Genomic DNA, 26,251 nt, shown 5'->3' on the forward strand with positions numbered 1-26,251 from the left:
ATAGAAGGAGAGCCCCCCCCCCCCCCCCCCACTGGAAATACCAGATTTATAGCATATCCATAATATACCACAGTTTCCACATGCCAAGCAATATGGCTGGCCCCTTCCTACTGTATTCTCCATACAAATAAATGGAGAGAGATGTGGAGATGTATTATACTGTGTATTAATAGTGCTGTATTGTGTATTTTTGTGTAACATATTTGTACAGTATACATATACACAACATTATTATTAAATAATGCATCATATCTGTGCAAAATAAAGTACATAGGTGCACTTATAAATGTTCATAAAATCACAGCAATTTTATCCATATGGTAGAATAAACCATAGAGCAGCTATAGACAAACAAACAGAATTGAACATAGGAATAAATTAATAAAAGTCCATAGAGAGCAAAACAGACAGGTTCTCAAGAGGATGTCCAGATATGCTCCTAAATAAATTCTTATGGGTAAATCCAGCAGAACCACCACCACAGACAATGCTAGCAGGTCTCCTCATCAAGTGTACCCCTGAATTAACAGATGGGTCACATACACATTCCCATACAGGATAAATGGTGCAATATCACTTGGTATACTCTCCTGTATGGATTGGGAGATCCAAATGCTTGAATTTATTGATGAAATCCTGCACCCCCCCACCCAGGATGTAATGTGTATGGAAAGGAATCACATGACGTCACTGGGATGTAATGTGTATGGAAAGAAATCACGTGACGTCACCCGCGGCCATCATTGATCCATGTGTAAAGAATGATCGCACACCAGGCACTGGGTTATAGGGAGATTTTTGTATGTTTTATCCTTTATTTTACTAATGTTAGTCCTTTGCAGAGAGCACTATATATTCTCCTTATTGCATGTATCACGTTGGGAGGTCTGGTCTGAATAATTGAGGAGGATATAGATTGGGTGATCCATTCTAGCTTGCTCAGCTCTGTGATTGTTCCCAAGCATTTGGATATCTCAATCCTTACTGGAGAGTATACTGATCAATATTGCACCATTCACCCTGTATGGAAATGCATATGTGACTCATCTGTTAATTCAGGGGTCCACTTAATGAAGTGAGCTGCTAGCATTGTCTGGGGTGGAGGTTCTGCATGGATTCACCCATAAGAATTTATAAGGGAAAACATCTGGACACCCTCTTGGGAACCTGTGTGTCCTGATCTCTCTTTTTTTTTACGTTTATTCCTATGTTCAATTCTGGTAATTTTATCTATACATCTTCAATTTTCAGATATCTGTTTCCTTGTGTAAGGTAATGTGGTTGTCTCCATTCCAGTATATTCTCCATAGAGATAGCTTAGATTGAGAGAGATAGCCTACAATATATGGATTAAGGCTGGGTTCACACTGCTGCGGGGGGAGATCCGGATGTGATTCGCACCGCAAATCACATCCGATCTCCGTAGCGATGCGAGTACAGCCATACAGATAGTATGGCTGAATTTGCATCGCTCCCGCAGCAAACTCGCACGGGACCCTTTTTTTGGTCCGCAACAGAATCGGATCGCATGGGGGTTCAAGTGGGCTACTTTCCATTCAAAATGCCTAAAGTCAGCAACAAAGTGGATGAGAACTCCCCATGTACCAATCATGGCACTGTTCGGTCTTTAAGGAGTTCCCAATTTAAAAATAGAGTTCTTATATACCTTTAACCTTTATGTACTGTATCTATGTAATTTAACTTCGACTTTGTCAATAAAATCATGCTGTGCCCAGCCCCTCTCAAACCCAGTACTCCAGTGAGCACTGGTGGGGCAGAGCAGAGAGTGGTGACTGACAGCCACTGCTCTTCTCTCTGTGCAGATCAAGGACTAAGTGATCAGAGGTCAGATCTCTGGCTTAGATCTTGGGTGGGGAGGGGAGAACAGCTGCAGCATCAGACCGATGTTGCAGCATAGAGGTGAGTATGTGCTTATTTTTATTAATCGCATACAACTCCTTTAAGGTTGATCTAAACTTTAACTGGATGACATTTTAATTGTGAAGCTACAATTAGTACAATTCTTTTTTTTTTCTCCTGAAAATACTGTTTATGCCTTTTTTTTTAATCCTTTTTTGCATCTAAATCCCATTGATCTCATTCAACATTTTCGCAGACACTTTCTATCTCCCCTGCAGCAGGTAGTTGCATGCCACTGCTCAGGTAAGGTCCTGATGGTGACAACAGTGGAACCTACAGAAGTTCAGGAGCGCAACTGGGTTGGACACAGGGGTTGATTTACTAAAGACAAATTGATTGTGCACTTTGCAAGAGCAGTTGCTCCAGAGATTAGTAAATGAGCAGAAGCTCTTCTGACTTCCATCATCCAATCATGTGCAAGCAAAAATGCAATTTGTTTTATATTTCTCTTGCATGTGATTGGTTACTCTTTGCAAAGTGAAGCTTTACCTCATTTACTATGCTCTTGAGCTGACTTTAAAGTGGAAGTAAACTCCCCTATCGTTTTCATCCATGGAAGCTGCCATCTTTACCTCTGTTTAATCTTCAGCTGCCACGGTGCTGCACATGTGATCCGTTATGACACCAGCCATTGGGTGGTTTGACAGTTTGGTTGAGAGCACAGCCAATGTGCAGTTAGCATTCCCGGCATGCCGTTTTTTTAAACTGTTTAAATCGATGGGTTTACTTCCACTTTAAAGTTAGGATCTTTCCACAGCCAGGACCTGCTAAGCGATATCAGCTGACAGCGGGCTATAGATGGCTAATGGCTAAAAATGGGTCACAAAAGTGCAGAACGAACTGCACCCCTCCCCAAGAGAAGTACAACCAAGCAGTATGCTTTCCCTTCAGAGTGCATGCATCGGTGACATCACCTGCTGCTTTCCATGTGCATATTGTCTCCTAAACACCATATGTTTAGGAGATATTCACTGTACCTACAGGTAAGTGTTATTATAGTCATACTTATAGGTACAATTTCAAAAGCTGGGTTTACTACAGTTTAAGACTAAATGAATGCAAACCATATCGACCAGATGCAAAGGACACCATCCTGTGGTTGGCAGTGCACAATATTTTTTCTTTTTCATCTCTTAATACATTTCATAACATTTCTTAGGACACAATTTTTAAGTTTTTAAAAATCCCTGGTGCCACACATCCACAGAGTCCTATGGTAATGCAGTAGTGATGGGAGAGACTACCTCAGCCTGGGTTCCTCACTCCAGTGTGTTTTGCTTTGTCCCCTGGAGCTTAAACATGGGGACCACTGGATGTGCAGATACATGTTAACAGCAGTTGCTCTTTTCTGCCCATCACTCAGGTGAACATGCTGAGCAGCTGACAAAAATTGCAACATCTGGGATCCTGGCTGTAGGTATTCATGGTATATTTGTCATCCCATGGCCATTTAGAACATACAAATGAGATCTAAAGCCTGGCTCACACGGTAATTTATTTTATTTTTTTTTATTTTTTAGTTCAACCCAGTGGGCTGAACGAAAAAAAAAAATTATGGCGCTTACGTGGAGCTTGCTGTACTAATTAGTACACCAACGCACCACAACTGAGTGCATTGCATTATATTCAGTTGAATGGGGATCATTTTTGCAAAGCCTCATGGCCCCACTCTGCTGTCACATGATTTAACCATACCTTCCCCAACATAGTGTAAGTGTAAATGATGCCTTTAAGTTTGAAAGAACTGACCCCCCCGGAATTATTATTTTTTTATCTACGGCCGTGATTTAAAATGATTGAAAGCGACTTTTGAAATAATAGTAACCTGTTGAGCCTCTCATGAATGGGTTTGCACCTACTTAAATGATGTCTTATATATATATTTTTTCATCTATACTTTACATATTGTTCATATTAAGTTACATTATTTAACTAGCAGCTTTGGAATATCACTGATTTATGCGTTAAAGCTTCAATTTCCTGTGCTTTTAACCTGCCGGAGAAGACAGAAGGATGGATTGAAGGTGGAGCTGTTTCTCCTTGCAAGCAATTCGATTAGATTTAGGAAGCTTGCCGCTAAAGACAGCACTGTACAAGTGTGTCTTTTGTCTCCTCCTTTACAGAATGCTTATTATGTTTCAAAGTGTATTATGTATCCTTGGTTACAATGAACACACTGCATTAAGATTCAGTTCTTATGAAAATCTAATTTTAAAAGGGGGATAATGTGAGTACTGCCTATAGGGAAAAAAAAAACACTAATATAGAAAAAAATAGTTATTACAGCTCCAATACCAATGTCATATCCTTCCTTTTCAGGAATTAACTGTACGCTGAAAAGGTGATGTGACATCAGTGGTTTCTGTCTCCCTACAAGTATAGCTCAAGTATCCGTACAGTCGCTTTCGCCATAACAGGTGAATTACTCCCGCATGCATGTAATTACATTGACAACATTTTTGTAGCATGTGCGTATTATCCCCTGGTTGTCACACATATACACAAACGGCCCACCCACGCCACAGGCAGACATCACAGATCTGCAGTTCACTGCTACGGCATCACTGCTCCCCACCTGCTGTGCGTCCTCCCACTTCTCTCTATTATCCGCATCCAGTATGTGGCTGACAGCATGGAAAAACTTCTGTAAAGGAAGACAGAGAGATTAAGTCAGTGAGACGGAAGATTACTCGGAAGGGCACTGAATAAGAGAGGAGCGGATCTTAAGTTACATGTATTCCGAAGATGCATTTTTTTATTTCTAAATGGACAAATCACTGTCATTTCATGCTGTCTTTGATTTCACAAGCAGATTGTAGACACCTACCCAGTCACAGGGAATAATCTCGGAGAGGTGCACAGTTACTGAAATACATAGGAATAGAATATAGAGTACTGACAAATAAAATGAATAAATCAGCACTATTCTTACACTCTACACCTTGGACCCTCTGTATTGTATATTGAGTATAGAGTATTGAGCCTATTGAGTATTTAGCCTTTGTATTGTTGTATATAAAACAGTACAAAAGGCGGACACCAGCACACTTTGAAGCTCAACTGTCTCAGATTATAAACATGTTTTGTTTTTTGCATTTTCACATACAATAAAAATGTAAGTAAACATAGAATTATTAATAAATTAGGCCACATTCACAGAATGGCCAGGGGCAACCTCTGGCGAAAATCTGTATATCCTTTCCGGCAGTTTTAAATGCTACCTGCACACACTGTGGTGGATGCCAGATTTGTACTCCATAAAAATCAATGGTGGTTCTGCGGCTGTTTGCATGTAACTGTTACGTACAAATAGAGCTTCTGAACAACCCTGGATGCAGACAGTGTGCGTCCAGGGTTGGCCTTTCTGCAGACTTCTTTTTTTTTTTTTTCCATAATAAATTTATTGAAATACAAAAATACACGTGAACAATAATCACAGACATGTGCAACACTCGTAGCAGGAAATAGTCAGACATAAAAGTACAATATGAAAGTTAAGGAGTTCCCTTAGCTAGACAAAAATCAACTCCCTGATGGTGATCCTGCATGTGAAGGAGTTATCTATAGAAAGGGTGTAAACCTTACATTCACCGTAGAGCCTCATGCAGTGTGGTGCTATAAGTCAAGGGAGGGTTCAAGCTTCAAGAAGGGGACGGAGGAGCAAAAGAGAAAGGAAAGAAACGAGAGAAGAGAAGGGGGAAGAAAACAAACAAAAAAAAAAAAAAAAAAAAGGGGGGGGGGGGTGACTATTGAGGGACAGGGAAGTAGGGGGGGGGGGGAGGGGTGATAGTATGTTAAATCTCTTCTGTTATCAATAGTCGTTCTCCAGTACAGTCTGCTCCAGAGAATCTAAAGGCCTTCAATCCAGTCGCCACAGATTCCACTGTTCAAGGGCTATATGATCGAAAACGTGGTGTCGTTTTAAAATGAATCCAACATGCCCACGTATTCGTGAATTTTGTAATTCGTTCCTGGGAAATGTGGACTAGTTCCTCTAGCTCTTCTATTTTAGAAATCCGCCGGAACCATTCTCCCACCGTGGGAGTGTGTGTCGATCGCCAATGTACCGGAATGCACAATCGAGCCGCGTTTACTAGGTGCATAGCTAGAGACTTAAAGTAAGTATGTTTGGGTAGACTAGAGTGGTGTAGCAAGTATTGAGCTGGGGAGTAATCCAGCGTATATGTGGTGATGTGTGCAATAAGTCCATGGACCTCTTTCCAGAAAGGTTGTAAAGCCTCGCAGGTCCACCATATGTGGAGCATCGATCCCTCCGCCCTGTCACATCTCCAGCACCTATCCGGGATTGCCGGGGAGATTTTGTGCAAGAGCGTAGGGGTCCTATACCACCGCGTCGCGATTTTATAGCAGTTCTCTTGAATAGCTACATTGAGAGAGCCTCTGTGAATATATTCGTTGACAAGTGACCAGTCACCGTCCGTAAGGGAAATTCCCAACTCCCTTTCCCAAGCCGTGTGCGCCGCATCCGACTTTGTCGGGCTGTCCTCTGCGAGTATAGCATAGATAAATGCGATCACATGTCTTTGCGGGGGAGGTTTTGAGCAGAGTAGTTCGAAAGGGGTCAACTGTCTTGTCCAGGTCCCCGTCGGGGCTTGAGAGCACAGGAAGTGTCTTATTTGCCTATAAGTCCAGAATGGAAAGGAGTTGGAGCGGGACATAGCTACCAAGTCCTCGTAGGTATAAAGGGACCCCTGTGCAAAAAATTGGCTCGCTAGAACCTTAGCATGCGGCCAGACTCGTCCTAAAAAGTCATTGGACATTCCGGGCGCAAAATCGGGATTGTTCCTTAACGAGGTAAGGGGACCAGGAGCTGAAGATAAGGAGCCATTTTTAGTTGCCTGTCTGAAAGCTGCCAGGGAAGGGCCAATAAGGGGGTGCGTGAAGACCTCTATTGGCCAATGTCGTGGCCTTATCCAGGGCAAGGACTCAAGCGGGTCGCGAATAAGCGATTTCTCCAGGGACACCCAGATCTTTCCCAATCCATGTACATTCCAATCGACCAAACGTGTAAGATGGGTCGCTAAGTAATATTTGTAAAGATCCGGCAGACCAATGCCTCCTCTTAATTTCGGACGGGTAAGGCGCTGGTAGCTAATGCGTGGGGGGGCGCTCTTCCAAAGGAACAGGGAAGCTGCTCTCTTAAAGGTAGCAAAAAATGAAACCGGTATCTTGATCGGGATGCCCTGCAGAAGATAAAGAAGGCGCGGCAAAGTTATCATCTTCAATAGGGCCGAGCGCCCAAACCAAGACACGTTAAGGTTTTCCCAATCTCTTAGATCCTGTTGGGCTCTTTTAAGAGCTACCAGAAAATTCGCATTGTACAACTCATCTAGGTTGGCCGTTATTTGAATACCCAGATACGTTATAGCTTTTTTGTTCCAAGCGAATGGAAAGGAGGCTTCACATCCCTCTACCTCATGTCGAGGCAAGGAGATATTTAACGCATTTGATTTAGTGTAATTAATTTTTAAATTGGATATTTTCCCAAAGTCTTCCAGAATCTGTAAGAGGTTGGGTAGCGAGATACGTGGGGCAGATAGGGAGAGAAGTATGTCGTCCGCAAAGGCGGCAACCTTGTATTCTCTATCGCGGATGGTAAGACCTTTGATATCGGGATTCCTACGAATTTGATTAAGAAAGGGTTCCAGCGAAAGCACGAATATTAGAGGGGATAAGGGGCAGCCCTGACGGGTACCATTGCGGATGTTGAAGGCGTTCGACAGGTGGCCATTAACGCGCACCCTCGCAGTTGGAGAGGAGTAAAGCGCCATAATATGGGCCAGCATGCGAGGGCCGAGTCCAATTGTCCTCAAAACCTCCCGCATGTAATCCCAGGCCACCCTGTCGAACGCCTTCTCTGCATCCAATGACAAAAAAAAACCTTGGTTGCCCGAAATCTTACACCAATGTTGAAGATTCAGTGCTCTGATAGTGTTATCCCTGGCCTCTCTGCCAGGGACGAAGCCGACCTGGTCCAGGGATATGAGATTGGGAAGGGACAGGGATAGTCTATTAGCTAGCAGCTTAGCGTACAATTTGGTGTCTACATTGAGGAGGGATATAGGTCTGTAATTTGTAACCTGAGTAGCGTCTTTACCATCCTTCGGAATCACAGTAATGTGGGCTTCTAACATGTGGCCAGTAGCTACATTGGGAGAGGCTAGGTAATTAAACGCCGATATCATCTCACGAGATAACGCTGGAAAAAAACACTTATAATATTGGAGTGTAAACCCGTCTGGGCCCGGGCTCTTTCCCGTTTTCATTTGTTTAAGCGCAGTCTGGAGCTCCGCTAAGGATAGGGGCCGTTCCATTTCCTCCGTTTGTTCCCTAGAGAGGGTGGTAGAGCAATAACGTGATAGGAACTCTCTAATGATGTCCCGTCTCCTGTCAACTTGGGTAGGGCGATGGATCCCTGAATTCAGGTCATACAGGCTCATGTAGTAATTCTCGAACTGTCTGGCTATATCCTCATTTTTAGAATAGGGGGTACCGTGCTTATCTCTAATCTGATGAACAATGTTAGAGGGTCGTGAGTTCCGCACCGCCCGTGCTAAGAGTTTTCCGCATTTATTCCCATGTTCGTAGAACACCCGGTGGTTGAGAACATATTGTCGTCTCGTACGTTTACCTAATTCTTCCAGCAATAATGTGCGAGTCAATGTCAATTCCTGGAAGGAACGCTGTGAAAGAGAGGACTTGTGGGCAGCTTCCAGTCGTTTGATTTTGTCCGTCAAACGTTGTATGGTCTCCTGCGTCTGGCGTTTGACCTTAGCCGCTTGTGCCAATAATTCCCCCCGGATCACACATTTGTGAGCCTCCCATAAAATAAGTGGGGAGAGATCCGGGTTAGCATTTTCTTTAAAATATGTGAGGATTTGAGAGTGCAAGTGCGTCTTAAAACTCGCATCCTTGAGCAGGGCTGAGTTCAAACGCCATATCTTAGTTCTGGGCGTGTGCGTCGGAAAAATCAGGGTGACCGAGATTGGGTGGTGGTCAGATAAGTACATGGGGTCTATTGTCGCGTGCGAGAGGTAGGTCAAGTCTGGCTGAGATAGAAAGAAGTAATCTATGCGTGAATATTTTTGGAAGGGGGCAGAATAGAACGTGAAGTCCCTACCCGAGGGGAATAGGGTGCGCCATGTGTCATGTAGGGACAGATTCTGTAATTGTAATTTAATCTGACGAAGGGCTCGGTACGTCAGTGCGGAAGTGCCCGAGGAAGTATCAATCTCTGGGGTCAGTGGAATATTAAAATCCCCCCCTAAAAGGAGAATACCTTCTTTAAAAGATGATAGGAGCTCACAAATTTTCCTGAAGAAGGATACCTGATGGACGTTTGGGGCGTAAATATTGGCTAGTGTTAGTGGCGTAGAAGCGTAATACCCTTTAACAAAGACGTACCTACCTTCGGCATCTATTAGGGAGTCTTTTATTTGGAACGGAGCATGTTTGGATATAAGTATAGAGGTGCCTTTTGTCTTTGATGCGGGGTCTGTGGAGTGCACTACTGAGCGGAAAATATCATTAGTAAGCTTCGGGACGGAGTCTGATCGAAAGTGGGTTTCCTGGAGGAAAACAAATTGAGCCTTCTGCTTGGACATAGCAGACAAGACTTGAGAACGCTTTTCCGGTACATTGAGACCTTTAACGTTAAGAGACACACATTTCAGGGAAAGACAGCCATGAGTCTTCCTATTGTTTTGCATGATTCTGAGGGGGACACCACACAGAGTTCAAGAGGTCTCGTCTCCCTCTTATGAACCAGGAGCACGCCACTTACACCCTGATAAGTGAACTGGAGAACGATTTACTGTGATTTCAAAAGAAGGATAATGGAGGGGCTGGGTTAGACACAAGGGGTTAAAGGGGAAGGGGAGTACCTAAGGAGAGAGGAGAAAAAAGAAAAAAAAAAAAAAAAAAAAGGGAGAGAGAGGGGCAAGGCTAGAAAATAAGAGTTGGAGGGAAGGAGAAGGCAAGACCACGGACTCCGAAGAGAGTGGCTCGGTCCGTGGGGGGGGAGAGGAGAGACTCAAATGCTGGGTGCTAGAGGGGGTAAAGCACAGAGAGGTGAGAAATAGATAGAAGAAGAAAATACCAGAGGCGGACGTAGAAATACTAATCCACCTAGGAAAGAAAAGGCTGGTAGGTCAGCTAGTTCTTGTATCGAACCGCTGCAGGGGGGCAATGAGAATAACGGGACTCATTAACTACTGCTGCGATGCCGAGGCACTTAGGCACGTAACGGTTAGTGGGGGGACCAATAACACAGGAGACATATTCAGGCCAACCACACCATTTTTATCAATTAGGCAGTATAACCATGTGTCAGACAATCCTGTCTATCTATAAGTCGGGATGTTTATAGCGCCAGCACATACTATGCTTTTCAAATCTGATAACTAATACCATCCCGTAGGTTAACTCTAATACAGTGTACCAATCGAATTAGAAAAATAAAAAACAAAAAACAATAGAAAGAGAAAAAAATATATATATATATAAAAGAAAAATATATAAAAAATATAGGAGCTAGACAAAGCTTCACGTAAACCCCATGGGCATGAGTGACAATCGGAGGTTCAGTGCGGATCCCCCATGCCAAACCATCGCATGCTCAGTGTTGAGCCTAGTACAGTCACAAACGCGAGATTTCCAATTGGTCACCTGAATTTTGGAAAGCAGAAAGTTGGCATGAGGGGTTGGCATGAAGCTCCTCGGCAACCTCGAAACCTGAAAAACAAAAAAAGGTGGGGGAGAACAAAAAAAACACAAACAACAACAACCACAACGACAGCAGGTCAAGGGTAACCACCGTATGAGAGTAGCATTATGGGCTTGTGTCCAAAGCTGTACCGCCAGCCATGTAGTTCGGACCAGACATTACCAATGGCACAAAATGTTTTCTGGAAACCGGGTAGGCCGGTAATACATCTACAGTTAGTACTGGCGGCGTCTTCTGAGGCAGACAGGATAATAAAAAAAAAAAAAAAGGGAAAACCCTCCCAAGGATACTAATAAAACATAAACGTGAATACAACAGTATAGTCAGCACCTGGGAGAATGAGTCAATCCTGTGCGAGATCAACGTGCGATCAATCATGTGGTCACCCGAGGAACCAAGCTCATCACTCCAGAGAAATCTTGAGAACGGGGCCAGTTATCCTTATGGCCTTGATGGATGATAGTCGGTGTCCTTCTCAAGTATTCAGGCCAGAGGCTCCCGTAGCAACTTTCAAAAAGGAAATGAAGAAAAAAAAGAAAAAAAAAGAAAAAAGAAAAAAGCCAAAAAAAAGAAAAGAGAAAAACAACCAACATAATCGGCTTCTGGGAGGGTGATTCAGGGTGATTCAGGCCTGCGGCAGTGTAGAGTATAAACCTTAAACACTTCAAAGAAAACAAACGTTACCCACTTCGGGTATTTCCTGTGGCTCAGAACCAACGAGAGGATCAAGCTTCCGAGCGATCCCTACGGGGGGTAGTCGGTAGACCAGGGCTCCGCTGGTTTAGGTCTCGGCGGGATACATGGGCCCCAGGAGAGGATGGATTTGATCGTCGCCTTCTAGAGCGCTGTCTTTGCGCTTTGGGGGAGAATGCGTGTGACACCGGACGCCACGGTTCCGTTGGGAAATGAAAGACACACCAGTCAGGGAGATCCGGAACAGGCAAGTCAAGTTGCTCACAGAAGGATTGGAGATCGTCTGGCGAGCGTAAGAGCGCAGTGCGACCCCTGGCGGAGGCTGCTAGACAGAATGGGAACTTCCATCGGTATTGTATATTGCGGGTTCTCAGCAGGTCTAGCAGAGGGCGCAATGCTCGTCTGCTTTGTAGTGTGGTGGGTGATAAGTCTTGGAAAAGTTTCACCTCCGCGCCATTGTACATTATCCTACCCCTCTCCCTGGCTTTCCTCAGAATCTCCTCTTTTAATGGGAAATTAACGATGCAACAAATTACATCTCTCGGTGGTTCATTGTCCCGGGGGGGAGGCCGGAGAGCTCTATGAAGCCTCTCCATTTCTATTGGGGAATCCGCAGGGCGGTCAAGCAAGTCATTAAAGATCGCACAGATCGTTTGCGGGAGCGACCCCGCATCTATGCCCTCGGTCACACCTCTGACCCTTACATTATGGCGGCGACCCCTATTGTCAAGGTCCTCGACTTGGCGGTGCAGGTCAAAGAGATAGGTCAGTTGGGCGTCATAAGTATGCTGTACTTGCCTTATGGCTGCTGTGTGTAGTTGCGAGGTCTGTTCAACATCAGCAAGCCTAGTAGCTACCGCTTGTATGTCTGTCTTCAAGTCCAGGATAGCTGCGGAGAGAGTCTTGGTGATATCCGATGCCACTCTCTGTAGGTCTGCGAGGCTCACCGACGGGTGAGGGAGGTGAGGCGGTGATTCGCCTGCGTCGGAGTGCGGGTCTGAGCTGGCGCTCAGCGATCCAGGGCCTTGGGCCCGCTGCGCCTCGTGGCTGTCTGAGCGGAGGGTACGGAACAGCTCCGGGATGTTGCGGCTGAGCTGCGTTCCGGTCTCCCTCGGTGTCTGGGACGAAGCAGCGTTCCTGTTCGACTTGCCCATGGTGAAAAGGCGTTGTGGTTCCCCGCGATAGCTAAAAGAAGTCCTCGGCATGCAGGAGCTCTCGATCTAAGCAGCCATCTTCGAGTCCGGCCAAGTCACGCCCCCTTTCTGCAGACTTCTGTTCACTCACAAACTGGCCCAGATAATCAGCCAGTTTGTGTGCAGCCATAGCACACAGTGTTGTTTCAACCAAAGGCAGCATTTAGACGCCTCTAAATACTACAAACTGCACCCATGACTGCCGGTGTGAATGTAGCCTAGTACATCATATCTGTGCAAACAAAGGTGCATAGGATGACATATGAGTGTCCATAAAGTCAGAGTTATTTTAACTATGTACGGAATTGGCAGCTATCTGCACAAAGCTGTCAATCCCAACCACAGGAGTTAGTAGTTTCTTGCCACTGGGATTTGCAGCATGGCTAAGTGACTGTGCGAATGCAGCCTTACTGTTAAAAAAGGGCCAATATGCCACCTACGTGGCAGATTTCAAAAGTGGTGACAGGTACTCTTTAGGAAGACATCACATATCTAAATAGACTCTTCTATGGTCAACCAGCACAGATCATACATGGAGAGAGTCACTAATGTAAAGTCCATCTACAATTCCATCTGACACTTGAATATCTTCTCTGTGCGGATGTTAGCTCTTGAAATTACATCATAAACACTACTGACAGATTTTACTCTATGAAAAACTGTTGTGAGACCATATCAAAATATATGTGCAAGTGAATTTAGCAAAAAATATGTGACATTAATTTATTCTATGTGATATTAAGATGTATATTTTTATATTTCTTATAGCTGGACTACATAATTGTGAACTTGAAGACAATTACTTTAAGTCCCAGTCCTGAGGAAGTGGTATAAACAAAACATGTTGACCCTTTAGGACACACATGAATATAGTCCACTATTGTGATAGATATTTTATGATTAACCTTATATGCGTGCCTTTAATGTTTTCTGTATAATTTGTAGCACTACCCATGCAAGGGCCGTTAGCAAAGAACAAAAGCCAGGGACAGCTTCTTCCCTATGTACAAGGTCTTGAACTGTCCTCCTTCCCAGACACTGAAAGTCTCTGAAGATAAAATGCAAACGCCCCTTAAGGACTAGGAAGTAGCACACTGTGTTGTAAGCTGCATACAGAAGTATCTCCAAATCCACCATAGACACTGATCCCAGCTCTACTGCCTGCAGAACTACCAGCCCACATGGCAACTTTCATCCCTTTCCTTGCACAGTCCTTAGTAGATTAGTAGCAAAAGACTACTACAGACTGAATGCTCTTAGTACCTCTTGGAAATAGCACAAAAAGATGAGGCAAACTGCATGCAGGAGTGTATCCGATTGTTGTGTGGAACTGCTCCCAACTACACTTGCTTGCAGGCACTACCACCCATCCTGGCTGCTCTCAAGATCTCCCAGGTCAAGGATAAAAGGGTTGATCACAACACTGTCCTTTAGAAAGCTTGCTATATGTGGCAGTCTCTCCCCTGGAAAATCCATGGGTATGCTGATATACACACTCTGTCTTCTTTGCTCCCACTGCTCTCAAGCAAGATTCAAAATCTAACTGCTCTGCTGAATAGATTCTCTTGAGCCAGCCCAAGCCTAGCCTGGGGCTGGGGTCTCCTCTAGACCTAGGAGACCCCCCTAAGCCACCAACATTCTCCTCAGAACTCCATCTTCCACCTGACTCCCCTGCTGGCATGGTTCATCCATATTTAAGGGCTGACTCAGCCACCTGCCAGGCCCACTACCAGAGGGCTGGCCAAGTTCCCTGAAGTATGCAGATCAACCCTCCTGACCTCTGCCCACAAACTTCTAGACATTTCCCCAAACTTCCAGAAATAGGTGAAAGCACCAGAGACCTGTCTCTGTGAGTCATCCAGCTTGACCTGCATTAAAGCCTGACCCGGATTCCAGACTCGCACTTTCCATGAGTCAAATACATTTCTCTGCACTAAACTAAAAATCACACTAGAAGGTGCTACAAATAAAAGAAAAAAACCTTTTTAACTTTATTATTTTTGTTTGACTCTTTTGTTTTTATGGCAACACATTCAAAGTCCTTTCTTTTTTGGTCTGGCCTTTGTTTGTATTATTTACAGGATGGTGCTCTCAGTAAAATCTATGTTTTTTTTTTGTTTTTTTTTTATGAGATTTTACTAGGTATATCATTGGTTTCATCTGACAGTACCCTTTCCAGAAAATGCTACTGTCCAAGGGTATCGCTGTTGCTCCTCTGTAGATAGAGAATCCTCTCTAAGACAGGGATGCATCACTGGCTGGATCACCAGGTGAAATAAAGGTAAAGAAATCCTAAAAACAGAAAACTAAACCAGCAACCACATCTAAGGACTGGTAAGCTGCCATGTATTCAATTTTTGTTTTTGGATTTAGATACGCTTTAAATTAGCTAATTTTCTTCCAAATCATAGAAATGTTCCAGTATGCCAGCAGAGATTTACAACTAATCCAGCAGTTTCTCATAAAATGCTAATTTGTAGTCCTATGTTACGCCTTCACTGGAAAATGACAGACTTTTTATTGCATTGTTTTGTATCCTGGTTGCATGTGTCTTTTGCATGGATTTGAAAGGAGAATGTGCAGTTGTCTGCCTTTACCCCTTGTGAAGGAAAGCACAGGGTAGAAAAGGGCATGTTTAATAAAATAAGAATGTGTGATATAAGTGAAGTCACACAGTCTATAAGACATAAAAAAACAAAACTCATAATCATACTAGAATATTCTGCTCAAGGGTAAAGAGACACAGACAACTGAAAGGAAGATGGAATAAACAAGATATTTGGGGAAAATGAAAGAGACGATAAGAGAAAAATCACAGAGATAAGAAAAAATAGTGGAGAATTAAGAAAAGAGGGCAACAGAATAATGAGAGAGAGCAGCCTAAAAAGCACAGTGTGTCGGTTGTAATATCACATTATACACAACATGAGTTCTGTTAACAAGCAAAAGAGCCTTTTATGTCTGTGCTACAACTCACTGTGACAGCACTTACAGGCTCGGCCTGCATGTTACGCATGGAGCTACAAGAAGCTTTCTGTACCAGAACCCACAGTAAAATGTGCAACAGACAAGAGGACATAACCAAGCATCAAAAACAGTGATGCTGGCTACTTTATTCAATGTATTTGATAAACATGACCAAGAGCGAATTAAAGGTAGAATCAAGAGGTAAACTGATATATCTTGGGAAAATACCTGCCAAGTTTCAAAGGGAAGACCATCAAGAATAAACGTACTAAATTTCAAAAGAGAACACTGTATGAGAGGAACTTGCATTAAGAAAATGACAATTTAATGCTGGTTGCTCTGAGTAACAAGAATAATTTACTTTTCATGTATTATGCGCTGCCAACAGGAAACAACAAATGTTGTCAGTATTTATGAAAACTGGAGCAAAGAATAATGGAGCAAATTTGAAGGTGATGTCCATAGAAGAACATTATGTGTTTTTTTTGTTTTTTTTTACATTTAGGTTCCAGTTTTTAAATTATCTTCTTTGTAAAGTATTCTTTTAATAGGAGTAAAAATTTAACTGCCGACCACCTACATAGCACAGATTTATATACTAAGCATATCTTGGAAGGGTAATTTTTCCAGAATGGAATTGTTGAAGAACTCTTATTTCAAGTGACCTAAATTTTTGGTAATCTGATAATTCACACCATTTCATTGTATGTGTTTCTCTGAGCACATAGTAAGTAGTAATATATCCATGATAAAGGCACATTGGAGACTCGTTTACACCAGTGCCTTTGGGGTGCGGATGCATTGCAATGATGTATTGCACCATTTCTTTTTTCTTTAACTTTACTGAACTGTCACAAAGTGACATTTAATTTATCTTTGTTAACGGTAGCATTGTTGTGATGTTGTGTACTGCATCACAGCATGCTTTGCTAAAAAAAAGTAAAGCATTAACTAGTTTTGTTTCCCAGAGTGCCTCACTCCAGCACTTTGGTTTGAATTGAACTGCATTGGGACTGTGTTGGGCAAGGCTTCTTAGGGCACCCCAATGTATATGGTATACACGGGCTCTTAAAAACTCTTTGCGCCAAATTTCTTGTCCACACAAAGCACATTGCTATCCACAACCAGCAAGTTCAAGAAATGACTAGAGAAAGTACAGAAGCTGCCACAGCTGACCTCCCTCTAAGAATATTAGCTGCCTGGCTGTGTCTGGTGTCAAGACTTTTTGGGGTTGATTTACTAAAGGTAAATAGACTGTGCACTTTGAAAAGCGCAGTTGCACTCTGCAAGAGCAGTTGCTCCAGAGCTTAGCAAATGAGCAGAAGCTCTGCTGACTTCCATCATCCAACCATGTGCAAACAAAAATGCTGTTTTCTTTCTCGTACATCACTGGACACAGAGCAGACACTTTACTACCTGGGTTATGCGCCACCTATAGGTGAATGGACATTGGTAGAATAACTAAAAACAGGAAGTGATCCCCTATATAACCCCTCACATATAGGAAGTACTCCAGTTTTTTCACCAGTGTCTAACCTGGTGGATGGTCACTTTTGAGCTCTCTGTGAGCTTCCATGCTGTAATCCCGCACAGGTTCTTAAGAATCAAGGGACAGTGTTTCCAGACTGGATCGATTTCAAAAAGCTACTATGCTAAGATAAATGGTGCCCAAGCCTTGTAGAAGAAGATTAAAGGATAAACAACCAGGTTTTGCCTGTAATGCAAACTTCTGGACCCTGCGTAGTGGAATTCGGGACACCACAGCACTAAAGCATTCCTGCAGGGTGCTGTACAAGTCCAAGGGAGTGGACCCTCATACTAAAAGGGTACCCAGTCCTTGAAGGTCCATGGTGACAGAACCCATTGCGGTAGGTGAAGGATGGACCTCTAGCTTAGGCTATTGTCCTGCAGCGGGAGTGGTAAGTGGCCCTGTGAAAAACCAGGGTCCGATTATTATATATTCCCCAGCAACAGTTGTATCTAGGCTGAAATGTTTTGAAAAAAAAAATGTTTTCCTTGCTGTTTGCTTTGCCCTCTAGAGGGCATGGGTTCACTGCTCTGTGTTTCTCTTCCCAGAGCTGCACCAGCCATGGGAAGCTTTTTTTTTAAAAAAAGCCTACAGTCAGAGGTGTTGTTGGATAGACTGGAGGGACACAGAGCCACCTATCCTGGTGTGACACATGAATCCTATGAGTGATGGCAGGTGCATCCTAGTTATGTTGCATTGACTAGAAACAGGTCATTTGTATAGGATTCTTCCAAGGGGGGATTTTGGTACTGAGGAACTTGTGTATTGTGTCACAAAGCCAGTTGCCATTGCTTCAACAAGCTATGTCTTCCAAGAAGCGATTCGGGTGGAATGCTACAGCAAGGGGCACATGTGTTCCATCAGTGGCCCTTGTAGAAGCTAAACGGAACTCTGTTGCAATAGCCTCACCTGAAAGACTGGATGACACCGGGCAATCTGAGCTGCTGCATCTATCGGGCATTGTGCCTGCTACCAATGCTTCTACCTCAGAGTATATTACTAAGGATGATTTATCATCAGCTTTGGCTGGTCTAGAAAGCAAGATTGCTGGAATGATCACTTCTGTCACACAGAGTGGAAGAAAGTGTGACAGATCCCCTTCCCCTATTCCTCCTATATTGGAACAAGACTGGGTTGATGAGGTAGAAGAGGTAATGGCCAATTAGGCAGCTGATATTCAAACAGAGGAATCTCCCTCAAGTGATTCAGATCCTGAAGAGGCTCAGATTATATCAGCCTCTCAATCACAAAAGCTTGTCATCCATTCTCTTATACAGATGGTCCAAACAGCTTTTAAGTTACCTCCAGTAGAGGTCCCTGAAACACCTTGCTCCTCCCTGGGCTCTTTGAAACCACAGCAGGGTACGCATGTTTCCTTTTCACCCACTCTTGAAACAGGTGGTATATTCTGACTGGGAGCACCCAGACAGGATGTTTGTGCCTCCAAGGACATTTTCCTTGTTATATCCTATGGAGGAAAGCTTTCATAAGAAGTGGAGCATACTGGTTGTAGATGCAGCGGTTTCCTCCCTAAACAAGGCCTTAACTTATCAGGTGGATAATGCACAGGTCTTTAAGGATTCTGCAGATAAGAAGCTGCAAGCTTTGTTAAAAGCATCCTTCCCCCTGACATGTTCCGCTATTCAGCCCACAGTGGCGGCAATTGGGGTCTGTCAAAGTCTTGAAGGATCAGCTTAGACGGCCCAATAGAGCAGAGGATTCTGCTCAGGATGGAGCAGATCTACCTCAAGCTCTTTGCTTTGCTATAGATGCCCTCAAGGATTCCATACAGCAAATTTCCGGCATGGCTTTTTTGTCTGTATACATGCGCAAAAGTTTGTGGCCAAAAAGCTGGTCAGTGGAGCTCCCTTGTAAGAGGATGCTAGCTGGTTTTGCTTTTCATGGAGAATGTTTGTTTGGGGATGATCTTGTTAAGTACATCCAGAAGATATCTGGGGGAAAGAGTTCCCTTCTTTCTGTGAAAAAGGTAGTTACACAGCCCTCCATAAAGGTGCCACACGCTACTGCCTCAGGTTTTTCTGGCCCTAGGCAGTTTCTGACGGAACCAGGGATCTGCTGCCAAAGGTAAACAACAAGGCCAGGGCCAAAAGAGGCCATGGGTCCAAAAGTCCGCTAATACTCAAACCAAACCTTCCTTGTGAAGGGGTGTCCCCACTCCTGCAGTTGGGGGGAAGGTTGCTGTAGTTTGCGTAACTATGGAGAATGCTGATTCAGGACAAGTGGGTCATGTCCACAGTGTCTCAAGGCTACAAGCTGGAGTTACACTCCTACCCTCCTCAGAGATTTGTGAGGTCCAGCGTTCCCACAGACCTTTCAAGAAAGGGCTTACTACTCCAAGCACTAGTTCGTTTGAGGCAGAAAGAAGTGATTATGGAGGTCCCAGTTCCCTAAAGGGGTACAGGGTTTTATTCAAACCTGTTCACAGTTCTAAAACCAAATGGGACATAAGACCAATTTAGAATCTAAGAGCAATGAACCATTATCTCTCAGTGCGGCCCTTTCGGATTGGAATCAGTCAACTTTGTAGTGGCTCCTCTCCAAGAAGGAGATTTTCTGGCATTTTTCAACCTCATCAAATGATTTTGCTTTTTGTCATAGAGGAGCAGCACTTTCAGTTTGTGGCTCTGCCCTTTGGGCTGGCAACTGCCCCCGAGTTTTCACAGGTCCTGATGCAAGTGCTGGGTCTTCAAAGATCGCGAGGGATCTTAATTGCAGGCTACTTAGATGATCTCCTACTTAGGATCAATCGCTGCAGGTTTTGGTGAGGAACGTGGCCTTTATGGTCCAATTCCTGGAACATCTCGGAATGGTCATAAATTGCGAGAAATCTGCCTTAAAACCAGTTAAGTCTGGAATGCTAAGGCCTTGTTATGGACACAGTTCAGGCAAGAGTGTTCTTGCCTCCAAGAAGGGTCGAGGCCCTAAAGGATCAAGTTTAGCAAGTAAGCCGAAAGAGACGCCTGTCTGTCCGACTGCGTATGTGTCTTCTGGGAAGGCTTGTCCGACTCTGTATGAGTGTTCTGGGAAGGATGGTTTCCTCATTCGAGGCAATTACATATGCCCAATTCCATTCCAGAGCATTGCAGCAGAACATTCTGTCTGCATGGAGCAGGAAGATACAGGCTTTAGATTGCTGCATGAACATAACCCCCAATGCTGAAGGAAGTCTCGTCAGGTGGTTAATAGATGAGAATCTGGTATAAGGAAGGTCTTTTCTTCTGCTATCATGGAAGGTAGTGACCACAGATGCCAGTATTTCTGGCTGGGGTGCAGTCAGGGAAAGTTCCATAGTCCAGGGGAAATAGACTCTGAAGGAATGAGGGTTGCCCTTCAATGGTCTAGAGAGAGCTGTGGGCAAAATGCCTCATGACGAATTGTTGGACAGCAAGGTTACAAGGTTACCCGGTAAGGGTACAAACCGACAATGCCATGGCTGTGGCCTATGTCAATCACCAAAGCGGCACCAGGAGTCGTCTGGCTCACATGGAGGTCAATCATGTACTGTCTGGGGCAGAAATGCATGTACCGGTGCTGTCCACATTCCGGGGGTAGAGAACTGAAGGCGGACTATTTCAGCTGCCAAAAAATACATCCAGGAGAATGTTCTCTGCACCCACACGTGTTTTTGCAGATTTGTCAGTGATGAGGCATGCTGGATGTAGATCTGTTGGCATCCAGGTTCAACTGCAAGATTTAGCAGTTTGTATCCAGAGCAAGAGATCCCCTTGTGATCGGGATAGATGCACTGGTTGTTCCCTAAACCATTTCTCTATGATCTATGCATTCCCCACCGATTCCTCTCCTGCCATGTATTTTGCGCAGGATCCAAGAGGAAATTACATCAGTCATCTTGGCAGCTTCGGCCTGGACCAGGAGGCCCTGGTACATGGAGATAATGAGATTAGCGGTAGGAAAGCCTTGGATACTTCTGCTCTGCAGGGTCCTATCCCGAATTTACACTAGCTGAATTTGACAGCATGGCTATTGAAGCCAGGGTGCTAGGAGATCGTAGTATCTCAGGACCAGTGATAACTGCATTGGTGAATGCCAGAAAGCCGTTCATCAATAAGATTTCACAGCAAAAAAGTCAGAATGATGGCTCCTTTACACTTGTGGTCGGGGGCTCTAAAAACACCCTTAAGTTGAACATGCAGTGGATAAAGGTATGCACATGCAATAATTAAACCCCTGTCTTGTTTTGCAGGCAGTGTGGCCCACTGAATACAGATAATTCAAGCGAATGGGGCCACACCACAACTGACCACAACCACGGCAATGTGGTCTTTTAGGGGTTAAAACAGGCAGTGAGGAGGCAACCAGTCGCTTCTTCACTGCCTATCAAATACCCTCTTAAAAGCCATCTACCATGGATCACTCTTCAGTGGGCTAACACTAGTGTAAACAAGCTCTTAAAGTAAAAGAATGGCCTGCAAATATAAAAAAATGTGCTGCAGCATTTGAAGTGATATTAAAGTGGATGTAAACCCTCCTATCATTTTCAGCCAAGGAAGCCGCCATCTTGGCCTCTGTTTGATCTTCAACTGCCATGATGCTGCACATGTAGTCAGTTATGACACCGACCATTGGATGGTTTGACATTTTGGTTGAGAAAACATCCAACGTGACAGTTACACTCCTGGAACATGCCGGACGTTTAACAATTTTATTTAATTGTTAACTCTATGGGTTTACTTCTGCTTTAAGCCCTCAGTTTTCAAGAACTTTCAACAGCTGATTTAATAACTTAGACCCCTTTCACACTGGGGCTTTTTCAGGTGCTCTTGGACTACAAATAGAGCGTGTAAAGCGCCTGAAAAATGCCTCCCCTGCATCTCCAGTGTGAAAGGGCGGTGCTCTTGCAGGATATTAGAAAAAGTCCTGCAAGCAGCATCTTTTGGGTGGGTGTATACACCGCTCCTCCATCGCCCATTGAAATGAATGGGCACTGCTGCCGAAGCGCCTGCAAATCCATTCGGCAGCAGTACTACACAAGCGCATTTAATTCTTTATTCAGCCGCTATCGGGGGTAAAAGCACCCCACTAGTGGCTACACAGCGCCGCTAAAACAAGGGTAAAACATTGCAAAGGCTAGCAGCGTTTTACCATCAGCGCCTGCCCCAGTGTGAAAGCAGTCTTACCTAGTATGCAGCTCCTTCATTTTGCCTGTGTGCATTTTCAGGCTAATGCTTTAACCACTGCCTCGGATTTCCTGTTTTGGGGTGGTTCCTTTCTCTTGCAGCATCCTAGGAGCCAGCGTTGCATGCAGTAACTAGAGTTGTGTCTCCATGCAATGGGGGTTATTTTTACGAAAGGCAAATCCACTTTGCACTGCAATAGGGTCTTTTGTCACAGACACCAGAAAAACATTTATCTGCCCTTGTCGAATGGACAAGGAAAGCAGCGCAAATATATGGCTAAGCAGTGGAGACAGCAGTGGAGACAGAAGACGGATGCATGTATGGACAGCGCTGGACTGTGAGATCCCCCGTCGCTGGATCAGATCAGCCATCACTGGACCCCGGAGAGATGATCATCCATCGCTGGATAGCAAGAGTGGATTACCACCGCTGGAATCTTTTTTTTTATTTTTAATAAAGGATTTTTCAAAAGTGTGTTTGTCTTATTTAAAGGGGTTGTAAAGGTAAATGTTTTTTCACCTTAATGCATTCTATGCATTAAGGTGAAAAAACATCTGACAGTGCCTGCGCCCCCAGCCCCCCGTTTTACTTACCTCACCCTTAGAAAGTCCCGTGCTCGTCCCCCGATGTCCTTTCCACCGTTCAGCCTGGCCGCTGGTTGGCTGGAGTGGATGGATGGAAAGCAGCGCAGCCATTGGCTCGCACTGCTGTCAATCACATCCACTGACCCGGAGTGCCGGGGGCGGGGCCGTGTGATACAGCGAGCGGCTATAGCCGCCGGCTGTATCACGGGAGCGCGCCCGCAGATGCTTCTCACCATGCGAGGGAGCTCGCATGAACATGAGAAGCATCTGTGGGAGGAAGCCGAGACAGCCGTCGAGGGACCCCAGAAGAGCAGGTTCGGGGCCACTCTGTGCAAAATGAGCTGCACAGTGGAGGTAAGTATAACATGTTTGTTATTTTAAAAAAATATAATAATTCACTTTACAATCCCTTTAACCATTTTTACACTTTCTTTGTGAAATGGTAGGGGTACTTTTGTACCCCCTTACCATTTCAAACAGAGGGGGGCCGGGATCTGGGGGTCCCCTTGTTAAAGGGGCTTCCAGATTCTGATAAGCCCCCCACCCGCAGACCCCCACAACCACCGGCCAGGGTTGTGGGGATGAGGCCCTTGTCCACATCAACATGGGAACATGGTGCTTTGAGGGGTCACAGACCCCCAAAGCATCCTCCCAATGTTGAGGGCATGTGGCCTGGTACGGTTCAGGAGGAGGGGGGGCGCTCTCTCGTCTCTCTCTTTTCCTGCGGCCTGCCAGGTTGCGTGCACGGATAAAGGGTCTGGTATGGATTTTTAGGGGGACCCCCACGTCAATTTTTTTTTAAATTTGATGCGGGTTTCCCCTTAATATCCATACCAGACCTGAAGGGCCAGGTAATTGAATTTAGGGGAACCTCCACGCTTTTTTTTTATTTTTAATTTTATTTTTTATCAATGAATGAATTGTCGGCTAATACAGAGAACACTCATTGAGTGTTCTCTGTATTACGGGAGCCGACAATGGAAAGTGATTTTAAAAGCCTTTTTTTCCTTTGCGAAATGACACTTTGTGCAGGGACAGTTCTAAACATGGGAAACATGCGCCCCTTCACGGGCATACTATAGACACCCCCCAGGTATGAAATTTAAAGGAATATTACACTTTTATTGTTTCACTTTAATCATTATTAAAATCACTGCTCCTAAAAAAACTGCCTTTTTTAAAACTTTTTTTTGCATTGTTCCATGTCCCCTGGGGCAGGACCCAGGTCCCAAAACACTTTTTAGGACAGTAACTTGCATATTAGCCTTTAAAATTAGCACTTTAGATTTTGAGTCCCATATACTTTAATAGGGTTCTAAAGTTCACAAGAAGTTTAGGTCTGTTCGCAGGTTCTGGTGCGAACCGAACAGGGGGGTGTTCGGCTCATCCTTAGGCAGGAGACTTCAGTTAATTATACGCCAGGATGACAACATATATGTTATGTTGCAATTGATGTTATAAGAATCAAGGAAAATATACCAGAGTCATCCATATCTTTTATAAGTCATTCAAATTATATGTGATATTTGTAGGTCACAAAAGAGATATTATAATTTTTGTATCTAATGATCTAAAGAACTTTGTTATAAAGAAAATATATATGAAAGTGTGATTATAAGTAGTGGTGTTTTAGCAACAAATTAGTATTATGAAAAACATATACCGGTAATCGTGATTATAACTGTATAAGAATTTAACCTATGTTTAGATAAACAAATATTGATACCCAAATTATACATGTATCCATATAGATAATAATTGTATGTGATATTGATTGATATATATAACCTGTGTCCTTTTTAAATGGACTACATTTTTATAGATATACATTGATATACATATATATAACCATTTTATATAATAATTATGTTAAGGATATTTTCTATTATGTCGGTTACTAGCATTCCTGAACACTAGAGATATATATTTGTTAGAACATATATAAAAAAAAGAATACACATTATAAATATAAAATATATTAACTTAAAGAGATAAACACCAAACACATGCGAGACACCTGGTGGTTGAAGGTGCTATTACCTTAAAATCACAAGGCTCCTGGGAAAGGTAATCATTAAGCCAATGAGGAGGGAACACATACCTTTTGGGCAGAACTTAGTATAATGTTATGATCTTATTGTTTAAGAGGACATTTAAGAAGCAAGAAAGATGCCATAAGGGAGGAAGCTCAGGGACCCACCCTGAGAAGGCACACTGGGAGATACACAGACTCCCAGACAGACTGACACTCATGCACCATGCATGAATACATATTTTTACATTCATGAAAATTCCTGAACCTGTCCTCTTTAAAGCGGAGGTCCACCCTAAAGTGGACCTTCCGCTCATTGGAATCCTCCCCCCCCCCTCCGGCGCCACAATTGGCACCTTTCAGGGGGGAGGGGGTGCAGGTACCTGTACAGTACAGGTATCTGCACCCACTTCCGGCGTAGATTCTGCAGAAGGTACGCCCCTTTCCGCAGAATCTACGCCCCTTTCCGAAAGTCCCCCGCTGCCTGCTGGGAAACACACGGATCCCAGAGACAGCGGGGACCATCATTGCGCAGCGCGACTCGCGCATGCGCAGTAGGGAACCGGGAAATGAAGCCGAAAGGCTCCACTTCTTGATTCCCATACCCAAGATGGCAGCGGCAGCACCCGAGAGACGATCGAGAGATCGGCTTCGGGTGCCGACATCGCGGTCGCGCTGGGCGGGTAAGTGTCACTATTTTAAAAGTCAGCAGCTGCAGTATTTGTAGCTGCTGGCTTTAAAAAAAAAAAAAAAAACGGCGCACTCCCGCTTTAAGAGTATCCATTTTTGAACGCTATGGCAGCCATCTTAAATCCTGGTAACCAGCAATCCAGACTAATAGCCATTTTGGAATGGGTAAATATGCCATGTTGATTATATCTTGTATGTTTCTCAAATATTGACGTATAGAATATTCTACTATTGATAATCATTCTCCTGAATCAATAACCACCTTTTAGATTTTTTTCTCTAAATTAAATTTTTCATTATATATTTCGTTTTCCATAGTTGCCACTTTTATTGACAAACAAATGTCTAATTTATTTCACCTTGCTAACCACTTACTTACCTGCAGTATAGTAACGGTTGAATGTGTGAAATACAGACGTTCTGTTTATTGTCAATTATCTTAAGGTTATTGATTCTACTGAGAAGTTATCATGGTGATATTACATTCAAGGTACTACACTCCCATTTTGTGGGTGTTTACATTAATTGTCAAGGTGTTCATGTAATGTAATCTGTATTTTAATTTCATGTAAATATTTGTTTTTTGTCAACCAATAAATGTAACTATTTTGTATGTATCACTTGTCTCCGTGAATAAGTTTCACATGTATAGACTGTGTCATATAGATTGACTTTGTATCTTAAAAATATCTTCGTTAAAAAATTACTTATAATAAATACTGTGCGGGAAACTGTCCTT

The 26,251-nt window shown here is 43.8% G+C and overlaps 1 protein-coding gene across 9 annotated transcripts in view; it reads right to left on the reverse strand.

Annotated features, from left to right (window-relative positions):
- The window catches only part of ADGRB2 (adhesion G protein-coupled receptor B2), a 706,559-nt gene that overhangs the window by 100,988 nt on the left and 579,320 nt on the right, over positions 1-26,251 (reverse strand). For all 9 annotated transcript variants that reach the window (XM_077481962.1, XM_077481967.1, XM_077481965.1 and 6 more), the window contains one exon: positions 4,496-4,564. In XM_077481962.1, the coding sequence (XP_077338088.1) occupies positions 4,496-4,564 (69 nt within the window). The remainder of the gene's footprint in view (positions 1-4,495; positions 4,565-26,251) is intronic.

The sequence above is a fragment of the Lithobates pipiens genome, unplaced genomic scaffold, assembly GCF_037356315.1.
Source record: "Lithobates pipiens isolate NorthernLeopardFrog02 unplaced genomic scaffold, aLitPip1_a1.2 Scaffold_16, whole genome shotgun sequence".
In the NCBI taxonomy this organism is placed as follows: Eukaryota; Metazoa; Chordata; class Amphibia; order Anura; family Ranidae; genus Lithobates; species Lithobates pipiens.